Source organism: Wickerhamomyces ciferrii, contig 00331 (assembly GCF_000313485.1).
Source record: "Wickerhamomyces ciferrii WGS project CAIF00000000 data, strain NRRL Y-1031 F-60-10, contig 00331, whole genome shotgun sequence".
Lineage (NCBI taxonomy): Eukaryota > Fungi > Ascomycota > Saccharomycetes > Phaffomycetales > Wickerhamomycetaceae > Hansenula > Hansenula ciferrii.
In genome coordinates this window covers 1-12,137 of record NW_011887409.1, presented here as the reverse complement: position 1 = coordinate 12,137, position 12,137 = coordinate 1, and the positions used below count along the sequence as shown (strand labels likewise).

The 12,137-nt window shown below is 28.0% G+C and overlaps 4 protein-coding genes across 4 annotated transcripts; 2 read left to right on the top strand and 2 right to left on the bottom strand.

Annotated features, from left to right (window-relative positions):
- Nucleotides 1–210: 210 nt before the first annotated feature.
- Nucleotides 211–990, top strand: BN7_6747 (uncharacterized protein; the record flags this gene model as incomplete). The annotated part of the gene is made up of 1 exon (XM_011272708.1): nucleotides 211–990. The coding sequence occupies one exon, from the start codon at nucleotides 211–213 to the stop codon at nucleotides 988–990; it is 780 nt and encodes a 259-aa protein (XP_011271010.1).
- A 439-nt stretch (nucleotides 991–1,429) lies between these two features.
- On the top strand, nucleotides 1,430–4,016 carry ACO2 (aconitate hydratase ACO2; the record flags this gene model as incomplete). The annotated part of the gene is made up of 2 exons (XM_011272707.1): nucleotides 1,430–1,474; nucleotides 1,656–4,016. The coding sequence occupies 2 exons, from the start codon at nucleotides 1,430–1,432 to the stop codon at nucleotides 4,014–4,016; spliced, it is 2,406 nt and encodes an 801-aa protein (XP_011271009.1).
- Nucleotides 4,017–4,445: 429 nt separating this feature from the next.
- BN7_6745 (Ras family guanine nucleotide exchange factor BUD5) lies at nucleotides 4,446–8,909 on the bottom strand (the record flags this gene model as incomplete). Its single annotated transcript, XM_011272706.1, has 1 exon — nucleotides 4,446–8,909. One exon carries the CDS (start codon nucleotides 8,907–8,909, stop codon nucleotides 4,446–4,448), a length of 4,464 nt encoding a protein of 1,487 aa, XP_011271008.1.
- A 412-nt stretch (nucleotides 8,910–9,321) lies between these two features.
- ECM25 (Ecm25p) lies at nucleotides 9,322–10,875 on the bottom strand (the record flags this gene model as incomplete). The annotated part of the gene is made up of 1 exon (XM_011272705.1): nucleotides 9,322–10,875. The coding sequence occupies one exon, from the start codon at nucleotides 10,873–10,875 to the stop codon at nucleotides 9,322–9,324; it is 1,554 nt and encodes a 517-aa protein (XP_011271007.1).
- Between the last annotated feature and the right edge of the window lie 1,262 nt (nucleotides 10,876–12,137).

Here is a 12,137-nt window from a genome sequence, read left to right as displayed (position 1 = left end):
CGGCAGCTTAAAATTTAAAATGCTTGATAAAAAGGAATTTAAATTCTTAGCTGTATCATGACATAACTTTATCTTTTCTTATTCAAACAAATCAATATCAGATGTTTTCAATTGACGTGTATATAAATACAAAGGATCCCCAGAAGGTTACATTATCTTGAATATATCATCTTATCAGTATCAACAATAGACAATAGCAAGAAGCACAACATGTCCACTACAGAGTTACCACCATCTTATAACGATGCCTTACAAGGTTTTGTTCCACCACCAGAATATAATTCAACACCAGCCGCTGGGTCAACAACCGCTGGGTCTTCACAAGGTTCAAGAGTTATACCCATGAATTCAAATGCTCGTGAAGAATATTATACACCATCAAGATTAAATTTAGTTGTATTGGATGATCCTAATGAAGATCCTTTAGATATTGAAGCATTACAAGTTCCATCAATAGAATATCAAGTTAAAACAAATGATGAAATACAAGATTTATATCATTCAATTCATACATTAGTTGAAGATAAATTTATTCAAGTTAATAGAAATACAGAATTTATTCATAAAAAGATACGTTCAATGTATAATCATTATTATATTAATAACTTGAGAAATCAAACATTAGAAGATTTTATCAAGATTAAAGAAAAATTATCAAAAGAATTACAATCATTACCACAAATATTCCAATATTATAAACAATTTAATGAAACATATGGTCAAGTATCAAATGAATTAAAAGTTATCAAATATGAATTGGAAAGTGCTGTAGATCATGAATCTAATTCCAAATTAACAGAAGGTGACTTATTAAATTTATCAAATCAATTGAAAACCAAGTCAAATTTACTGAAGAAATGTCATTTTAATCTAATACAAATTGATAACAAAGTTAAAACCATGAGTGATTCAGAAGAAGTTTCATATGTTTTGAAAGAACGTGCAAGGGTTTATAACATGGCTACTGATTTTGTTCGTAATCAACAATAAGTATACCATAGAATATAGAACTAATAAAATAATAAATATACTAATATTTTAAATATGACGTAGATCTAATTAATATTTTCCATGGAACAACTAGTAATTGTGAAAAAGGTTCAATTGCACAAATTTAAGTTTTACCAGAAAATAAGAAATTGCAAAAGTTTAAAGTTAAAAAATAATTTCAGATGTAAACAGGGTCTGGGGTCTATTAGTCTTTTAGTCTTCAAGTCCCAGTCTCACTCTTATCTTATCTCACGTGACAAGACCATTAATTTCTGATTACATAATTTCTGACAAATTCTATGACCAATTTAAATTTCGAGTGTTTTCATTTGTAAATGAAAAAGTGAAAAAAGTGAAATAAATTTATACAACCAAATAATTTTGACACTTTTAAAATTCAAATCTTAAAAGATCAATAATTAGACTAGAATTTAACACAATGTTGAGTGCCAGATCTTCATTGCAACAGGTCAGAAGAGTTCAAGTAAGTTACTTTTAGTTCATTCCCATCGTTTGGTTCTAGATCTCCATCTTTTTTTTGACGTTTTTTTTCTTATCGGTTGAGTCATAATTATATTGGGATCTAGATCAAGAATAATGGGTCATGAAGAAAATACTCAAAACATCAACAACAAAGTGAAAATATACTAACTATAACCCAATAGATACGAACTCTTGCTACCTCTGCAGATTTAACTACTCAAATTCCAAATGAATTCCAATCAAGAGTTCCTCCATATCAAAAATTAGTTTCAAAATTAGGTCAAGTTAATAAAATTTTAAATAATACTCCATTAACTTTAGCTGAAAAAATCTTATATTCACATCTTGTTAACCCTGAAGAATCCCTTGCAAAAGGTTCTGTTCAACAAATCAGAGGTTTAGAATATTTAAAATTAAATCCTGATCGTGTTGCTATGCAAGATGCTTCTGCACAAATGGCTCTATTACAATTCATGACTTGTGGTTTAAAATCCACTGCAGTTCCAGCTTCAATCCATTGTGATCATTTAATCGTTGGTAAAGATGGTGAAAAAAAAGATTTAAAATCTTCAATTGCAACAAATAAAGAAGTTTTCGATTTTTTACAAAGTTGTGGTGAAAAATATGGTATTCAATTTTGGGGTCCAGGTTCTGGTATTATTCATCAAATTGTTTTGGAAAATTTTAGTGCCCCAGGGTTAATGATGTTAGGTACTGATTCTCATACTCCAAATGCTGGTGGGTTAGGTGCTATTGCCATTGGTGTTGGTGGTGCAGATGCTGTTGATGCCTTAACTGGTACTCCATGGGAATTAAAAGCTCCAAAAGTTTTAGGTGTTAAATTAACTGGTAAAATGAATGGTTGGACTTCTCCAAAAGATATTATTACTCATTTAGCTGGTATCTTAACAGTTAGAGGTGGTACTGGTTTTATTGTGGAATATTTTGGTGAAGGTGTTGAATCATTAAGTTGTACAGGTATGGCAACCATTTGTAATATGGGTGCAGAAATTGGTGCAACTACTTCAACTTTCCCATATCAAGAAGCTCATAAACGTTATTTAATTAGTACAAATAGAGCTCCTTTGGCTTATGCTGCAGATGAAGTTAATGCTAAATTTGGATTTTTAAAAGCTGATGAAGGTGCTCAATATGATAAAATTATTGAAATTGATTTAAGTACTTTAGAACCTCATGTTAATGGTCCTTTCACTCCGGATTTATCAACTCCAATTGGTAAATTTGGTTCAGTAACTAAGGAAAACCAATGGCCTGAAGAAGTTAGTGCTGGGTTAATTGGTTCTTGTACAAATTCTTCATATCAAGATATGTCAAGAGCTGTTTCATTAGTTAAACAAGCTGAACAAGTTGGTTTAAAACCAAAAATTCCATTTTTCGTTACCCCAGGTTCCGAACAAATTAGAGCAACTATTGAAAGAGATGGGTTAATTGATACTTTTAAATCAAATGGTGCTATTGTCCTTGCGAATGCTTGTGGTCCATGTATTGGTCAATGGGATAGACAAGATATTAATAAAAAATCAAGTGAAACTAATTCAATTTGGACCTCATTTAATAGAAATTTTAGAGCAAGAAATGATGGTAATAGAAATACAATGAATTTCTTAACTTCACCAGAAATGGTTACTGCAATGATTTATTCAGGTGATTCAAATTTTAATCCAATTAAAGATTCAATTAAATTATCAAATGGTGAAACTTTCCAATTTCAACCTCCAAAAGGTGATGAATTACCAAATGAAGGTTTTATTTCAGGTAGAGAAGAATTTTATCCACCATTAAATCCTCAACCACATCCAGAAGTTGATATTAATGTTTCCCCAGAATCTGATCGTTTACAATTATTAGAACCTTTCAAACCATGGAATGGAAAAGAATTGAAATTAAACATGTTGATGAAAGTTGAAGGTAAATGTACTACAGATCATATTTCAGCTGCAGGTGTTTGGTTAAAATATAAAGGTCATTTAGAAAACATTTCATATAATACTTTAATCGGTGCACAAAATAAAGAAACTGGTGAAGTTAATACTGCATATGATTTAAACGGTGATAAATATTCAATCCCAGAATTAATGATTAAATGGAAAGAAGATCAAAGACCATGGTGTGTTGTTGCTGAACATAATTACGGTGAAGGTTCTGCAAGAGAACATGCTGCTTTATCACCAAGATTTTTATCTGGTGAAATGATTTTAGTTAAATCATTTGCACGTATTCATGAAACAAATTTGAAAAAACAAGGTATGTTACCATTATGGTTTGCAAATGAAGCTGATTATGATAAATTAAGTCATGGTGATGTCTTGGAAACAACAAATTTAGTTGATATGTTGGAAAAAAATGGTGATAATGGTGGAATTATTAATATTAAAGTTACTAAAGCTAATGGTGAAACTTTTGAAATTGAAACTAAACATACAATGTCTAAAGATCAAGTTGATTTCTTTAAAGCTGGTTCAGCAATTAATCATATTGGTAATTTACGTCGTGCTGAAGCTGAAGCTGCTGCAAAAGCTTAATCAAACTTACTACCCCCACCCATTTAATTGTCATTTAATAAATTTTCAAATATGAAATCAGCTGTGCTGGTTAAATTGTTTGAAAATATCTTATATATATTTATATTTAATCATTTGTTTTGTATAATAGTACTAGAAGGAGAAAAAAAAAAGATATATAACTATGATTTTTGTTTTTGATTTAAAAAAAGGAAGAAAAGGAAAAGTTATAAATGCATACATAGATTGTGAATATTCATTAAAAAAACTTACATGTAGGTTAGATCATTAATATTTATTATATATATACCATCAAGGTAATCCTTAAACAAAACAACTTAAAATTAACATAAAACTAAAAAAACATCAAATAGAATGAAATGTCCTAAATCATAATAGTACACAACAACAGCAGCAAAAATAACAAAAACAATAACAAAAGCACATTAATCATGGTTTAATACGTTTACTTAATTTCCAATATCTATCATCTTCTTTCAAATTCAATTGATGAACTCTCCAAAATTCTAAAAGGATAAATTCTTGTAATGGTAATAAAGGAGCAACATTATCATTTAAAGAAGTACCTGAATTAAAACTAAAGATTGAACTTCTTTTAGATTTTTTAGATTGTTGTAAATGATCATAACCAACTTGTAAAAATTCTAAATTTGAAACAATCTTGGAAATTTTTAAAAATTTATCAATATTTATAATTTTGGAACGTAGAAAAGAATTTGAATTTCTAAAATCTTTATTACCTTCATCAATGAATGTTAAATCTTGTAAAAATAAATTAATATATGGAACCAATGGTACTGAACATTTTGAATCATTATCATCAAATAATTTAGAAATTTTGAAACGATAACCTTTATAATTATTATTTGGATGAATAATTTTCATCAAATCTTTAAATAAATTTTGATATTTTTCTGACAATCCTAACCAAATATCATCTAATCTTGATAAAATATGATTTTGTAAACTTATAATAACAGCAGCTAAAGAATTATAATTTTTTAAATAATAACATGAAAGACCAACATTTAACCAATTTTTAAAACGTAAGATTCTTTTCTTTAATGATAATCCTGGTGTTAAAATTGAATCAAAAACATATTCACTTAATAAATTTGTAAATAATAAAGATTTTGAAATATTTTCTGATGAATTTGGTTTAAAATTTTTTTGTGTGAAATTACCATTTAATAATTCTTCAGATTTTATTGATAAAAAGATTCTTGATTCAATTAAAGTTAATTGTTTAGCAAATTCAAATGAATTTAAATCAACTAAATTATAATCAATTTTAATAACTTGCGACATTGGAGTTTGACAAGCAATGACCCATTTATCAAGTAAAGACCCAGTATCAATTGGTGAATAATGTGAATAGTTATGAGATTCCCATAAACTTGAACCTAAAAATCTTCTATATTGTAATACTAAAGCTTCAATTTCATGAATTTGTGATTTATTTAATAATGAATTATTATTAAAAGTTAAATGTGGTAATGGTAATAACATTGAATTTCTTGTTGTGGTGTTCATCTTGGCTAATTCATATTCTTCAAAAATATAATCATCATCATCTAAATCATTATTTATGGAAACTATTGATGGTACTGAACTTGAAGTGGAAATTACTGATGATCTTTTAGCTAAACCTAAATTTCTCTTGACTAATTGAATTGAACCATTTGTTATAGAAGATGAACTTTTAGATTCACTTAATAAGTTTGAAATAATTGTATTTGAATTTGATGGTGATGATTTAATCTTACTTGGAGTTAATCCAGTTAATTTTGAACATAATTCAATTAATTTTTTAGATTCAATTGGTAAAAATTGTGAAACACCTTCATTGAAAAAATTTATTAAAGTTGGTAATAAATTATAATCATTTTTATAATCCCAATAACTTTGTAACCAAATTTGAAATATTTTACAAATCAATTTCCTTCTATTCTTCAGCCTAGAATCATATGAAGAATATTCACCTAATTCATCATAATCATCATTAATATCAAATTTATTTGTTATATTAAACCTTGCAATCAATTCTTCAATTAATTCCACACCATTTGAATATAATTTAAAAGTTAAAAAGAAACATGAAGTTAAAAATTGATCAGGTTTTGTTAATTCATCAGTTAACAAGTAAACTAAGCCTCTAAAAGAAGCACCAATCAATTTCCCCTGAGAATCATAGACAACTTCATTCTTGATATCAAATGGAATTTGTAAATCACTAGCATCATTAGATTCATTTAAATAAGGCTCAAACACGGAATCACGTACAAATGATTTAGAATCTGGTAAAAATTCTTGTAAAAGATTAGTACCCGAGCTTGTCAACCTCAGCTCACTATCTCTACCCGAACGAACCATCGAGAACCGAGACTGTCTCTTCACAGTGGACCGTTGCAGCATCTTCAAGTCCACTTTGCCCTTGTCAAGCGTCTTCAACAACCCTTCAGAACATGTCTTGATGAAAGAATCCGGTGTTATCTTGATTAATTGGAAATCTGGGAATCTTTTTTCTTCGCCTAAAGTGAAATCGCCGATCAACGTTATGTACCTGAAACAATTCTCGACTGAAGCAGAAATCGATCTCGTCATTTTGGACACAATCCCAATCAACTCGTCACCTTCAGCAGAGTAGTAATAGAGCCCATCTTGTACTTTGACCATGCCAGCATCGTAATTTTCATGGATGGTTTTGGTGACGAAAAGCTTAACTGCAGAGACTAACTCAGAAACCAATGAAAGTAGCGTATCTAAATTATCATCAAATTTTGTTTCCACTTTAGTATTTCGACCATTTAAAATCAAGACACATGATTTAGAAATATAAAGAATCTCTCTAAGCAGCAAAATCATTTGATGAATTAAATTTTCTAATAATTGACACCCGGAAGGATTATGTTCAATCATATCTAATCTCCCTAAAATTAACCCAATATAATTGAATAATAAATTATGAATTTCATTCAAACGTTCTTTAGCATAAGGTTGTTTTGACAAGTATGGAATATTACTTTTCTTATCCTTTTGTTTTTCTATTGATCTTTTATTTGCAATTTCCAATTTTTCTTTATTTAATAATTCATTTTCAATTCCCCAAATTTCTAAAAATGCTAATGATTTCCTAATAACTTGTAGCACCATCAATTGTAATGTTTCAATATGAACTAATGAAACTTTATGTTTATATGAATCAGCTTTAATCATTAATGAGTACCAATCAGCTAATAAACTTTTCCTAATTCTTCTTATAATAGGTTTTTTCTTAACAATTTCAGTTGATCTAGAGAGACAATCACATTGTTCTAATAGATATCTAACACCATCTCTAATATCATTAATATAATTAATAGAAATCCCACCATCATTTTCATCAATTGGATTTCTTAAAAATTTTGAACTTGAAATTAATAAATATTTTAAAGGTACTTTAGACTTGTTTAATTTATTTTCATTAGTTTTAATCAATTCAGTAAAATAATTAATTGGTACCCAACCTCTTTTAAAATTTTTAATCATTGTAACTTCACCCCATCCACTAGTATCAACAGAATGAACGAAAACAACATCATTCGCATCAAATGATAAACAAATGGCAGAATCTGAAGTTAATTCTAAAGAATTTGAATCAAATGAATGTAATGCTTTTAAAAATAATGAAACTTCTTTTTCATCTTCTTTTGTTGTTCTGAAAATAACAGAATTTCTATTCATATTTGATCCTTTAAATTCATCATTACCACCAGATAATAAACTCACTGTATTATGTTTTTCTTTTTTTAAATCTTTCAAGTATTCACTTTCATTTGAATAAGTAGTATCATTCCCCAAACTTGTATCATTTATACTTGTATCTTGTTGTTCTACTTCTTTTTTAATTGGTGATGTAGTACTTGTCTTTCTTGGTGATGTCTTAACAGGTGTTATAGCAATTTGATTAGCTTCAACAATCTGAGCATCTGTTTGATTTAAAGGACTTGTTGAACGACTTATCCCACCTTTATCTGATTCTTTAGTTGTTGGTTCTAAAACAGGTGTAACGTTATAACTTATACTTCCATGAGATGGATGGAAAACTTTTGGTTTAGGAGTTGATAATAATCCACCTTGATCTTTAATGTTTATGTTTGGCTTATAGTTATAGTTTTCATTGAATTCATAATCATCAATTTTTGGTGTTGGATCATTATTATATTGATTAATTGATTGTGGTGAATTTATAACTTCTTGTTGAATTAATGGAGTTGATTGATCTAATGATTTAGGGGAGTCTATACTTGGAGGGGGGTATTTATATTGATTATTAAATCTATAGTCTTCAATTTTGGGAGTTGGGTCATCATTATAAAGATTTGATTGTGAATTTGATTGTGAATTTGGTTTTTCAAAATCCCAATTATTTTGCCTTGTAACTTCAACAGGGTTTGATAATGATAAATCTCCTATACCTAGGCCTAATGTCGTATCACCCTGTTGTTGATGATTTCTCGTTATTGTAGAATTTGAATCATCTTGTTCTTCATTTAAATCTTCAATTTCATTATAATTCACATTCTCATTTTCTTTATTTGACATTGATGAAGAAACAGAATGAGATTTTTGATAATCTAAAGCAGTCTCATAAGAATCCATTGTAGTTTCAGTTAAATGAGTATTTATAGAAGTATTAGAATTTAATTTTGGTGAGTCTTTACTTATTGAATTATAATTTGGTTTAATTTCACTTTCTTTTTGTATTTGTTCAGCTTCTTCTTCTTCTTTTTGTCTAACTATCCAATTCAATGGTTTTGTTGGAGACAAATCTTTAAATTTTTGAGGGACGGCTATATGAGGAGTCTTTAGTTCCCTTAATTTCCTTAATTCTTCATCATTATAGAAATCCATTGTTTGATATTATTGACTATGTTCTTTTTTGGGAATGAGAATAATATTCTTTATATGGTATGACGGTATGACAATTGATAATCCCAATAAAAACACAACTTCTGTGAATAAAACAATTCTAATCAATTCCAATAAATTAAAGAGCGTAACAATGCTTTTCCAAAAACAATAAACAATCAATTCTCAAACTAAATATTGAGCTAAATTTAAACTAAAACTTACAAAATTACATCAAAATTCACACAATAAAAATGTCAATCGCGATTAAAATAAAATTTCAAATCTAGAATTTTTACGCGTTTTGTTTCGCGTATCAAAAGGTATAAACTAAAAATTTAAACTAAAAGGTATTTTTCAATATTTTATTCATTATTTTCATTTATTTCATTCATCATTATATAATTTATTTAATTCATTTCATATCTTTCATGATTTCCAACCCCATTAATCGTTCTTCATACAATTTAGCCAATTGATTAACTTTTTTCTTTCCTTCAATTGAACTATATCCATCACTAAATTTAGTTATAACTTTATTTGGTTTTTTAGTTATTGATGGAGGTTGAATTGGTTGTTTATTCAAGGATTTAGTGACATCTGATAATACTTTGTTTTCTTTATGATCTTTCTTTAATTCAATTGGATTTGAAGTTATTGTAGGTTCAATATTTATAGAATTTTCTTCAGATGATTCACTTGATATAGAAATTGTTGATGATGATGAAACATTTCTCTTTTGGGTTGGTATATTTGGTAATATTTTAGGTTCTCTTTGTATTGATGGAGTTCTTTTATGGAATGAAACTTTTCTTGGTGTAGGTGGAATGACTGATGCTGATGCTAATGCTGGTTGTTCTTGTGGTTCTTGTTCTTGTGTATCTTTTATTATTTGATCCCAATTGATTAATAAATTCTTAATAAATCGTTGTCCAATTGCAATAGAATCACTATTTTTCAATGATATTTTCAAATTACATAAAGTTGGTGTTATTGTCTTTGATATTGTTTTCAAATCATGTTTTGTCCATTGATTATTTTCAATTAATTTAATTAAAATTTCGAAAAATTTAGTTAAAACATCAAAGTTCCCTTTAGTTTTAATGATCTTATGAAATGTCTCCAGTGTATAATTGTATTCATCACTTATAGGTAATTCAATCATATCAATTGGAATTAGCGTATCAAAATCATTTCTTAAAATAGATAAATATAATGAACCAATAACATAAATATCCCATTGTGAAACATCAAGATAATTCCCTCTTTCAATAGCATCATATAATATCCCTAATCTTTTTGGATTCCCAGGTTTTGTGAATACTAATTCATAATCACAACTTTCAATTAATAATCTTTTGGAAATTCTATTAAAAATTAAATCTTTATAAAATTTATAATCTTTAGAATTTTTCTTGGAAGAATATGGTATTATTAATCTAGGTTCAAATTGTAAATCATAAAGATAAACATCTAAACTTATTCTAATTTTAGTTATATCAATATGTTTTGATAATTCAGTTAAATCATTACAATAAATTAAACGATCAATTTTTTCACCACTAAAAGAATTTGTCTTTAGGAAACCAACTCTCAAAACATTATTAAGCACTTGAATCATTGATCTAACTAGCCAAGATTCATGAACAATATAAATTTTTTTCAAAAAGTTTTTCAATTCATCAGGTAAAATTTGATAACATTTAAGACAAGTAACCCAAGAATTATTACTATTATTAAAATTTTTGAAACCCGAAGTGAAAGCTATCAAAACATAAGGATGTTTAGGAATTCTTGCAATGATTTTCTTGAAAGCTTTAACCATTAACATTTCAAATTGTTCTTTATCAAAAGATTCATTTAAATAAGGTAAAAAATTTGAATCAAATACATAAATTGGTAACCCAGTGAAAGGATCAATTGTATCTGTTTTGAAAAAAGCTTTTTCGGCATGGAATTTGACTCTCATTATAATCCTTGTGTAGTTTTCCAATTAATGTAATACAATATAATCTATAATAAACCAATATCAAGTTTAAGCCCTTTTCCGTCGTACGGTGTACCTTTTATACCAACAAAGATCTAAAAGTAAACAATTCAAAAACTAACGTGTCGTCTGACCAATCGAACCGCTTGTTTCTCTGTAGCCAAATGAGTGAAAGTATAGTAGCCAAACGAGTGTATACCAGCTTAATGAACGACTATCTCTTTGTATTATAATCAGTACTTTCTATTGTTTCATTGGAAAAGTTGATTTTATTTTTATTTTGGATTTTCTTATTCGAGAAAACAAAACAAAAGACACCGGTTTAGATTTTAATTCCGACTTTTGGTATAAAGTGTGATTTAATAATTTAATTTATTAATTAATTTTTGGTGAAGAGATGGTTGATTTAATATTGTAATATCTTTGGAATTAATTTTACTTTATAGTGGTTATAGTTTTGAGTCAAAAAAAGCAGTTTGAAAAATCACCAATTTTGAAGTTTTCCATTTTTAAACTTAAAATAAAATTTATTAGATTGATATTTTGGAAAAACTTGCAAAATGGAAAATTTTGCAAACCCAAATATCTCATTAATTACTGGTTATTATCGAATATTAATTACATATTCGAAATCCCCATAGTTTAATTGACATATATAGCCAATCCTTAAGTATATTTACCAACTACTTATAATTCAGATCAATTTTGGTACCTGAAAATCAATCGCATGACACAATTTAACACATTTGAACAAAATTAAAACATTACCAAAACAACACAACTGATTGCTTTTAGAACCATAAAAAGCACCACAATAAAATCAACAATCATAGTCATAGCAAAACCAAAAAAAAAGGAAATATCCCCAATTACAACAGCAATGTAAGCATAATTATCCAAGTATTAATATAAAAAAATAGAACTCCTCATGGGGGGCTCGAACCCCCGACATTTCGGTTAACTTCCGCTAAAGAAATGGGTTTTCCCTAGTTTGACTGTAAAAGCCGAACGCTCTACCAACTGAGCTAACAAGGACGAGTTCTGACCGAATAATTTTGGTGGTTGACAGGTTGACTATGGGTAATAGGTGGAAATTCCAACGATGATTCAGCCAATATCAGATTTATCGAAGCAACACCATCAATTATCTACAATGAACTTATCATCAAGCTAGAACTTGCTCAGGAAGCTATGGAGGAAAAGTTATCGGACGTGTGTGATGAGAAATTACGTTTGGAAAGTTT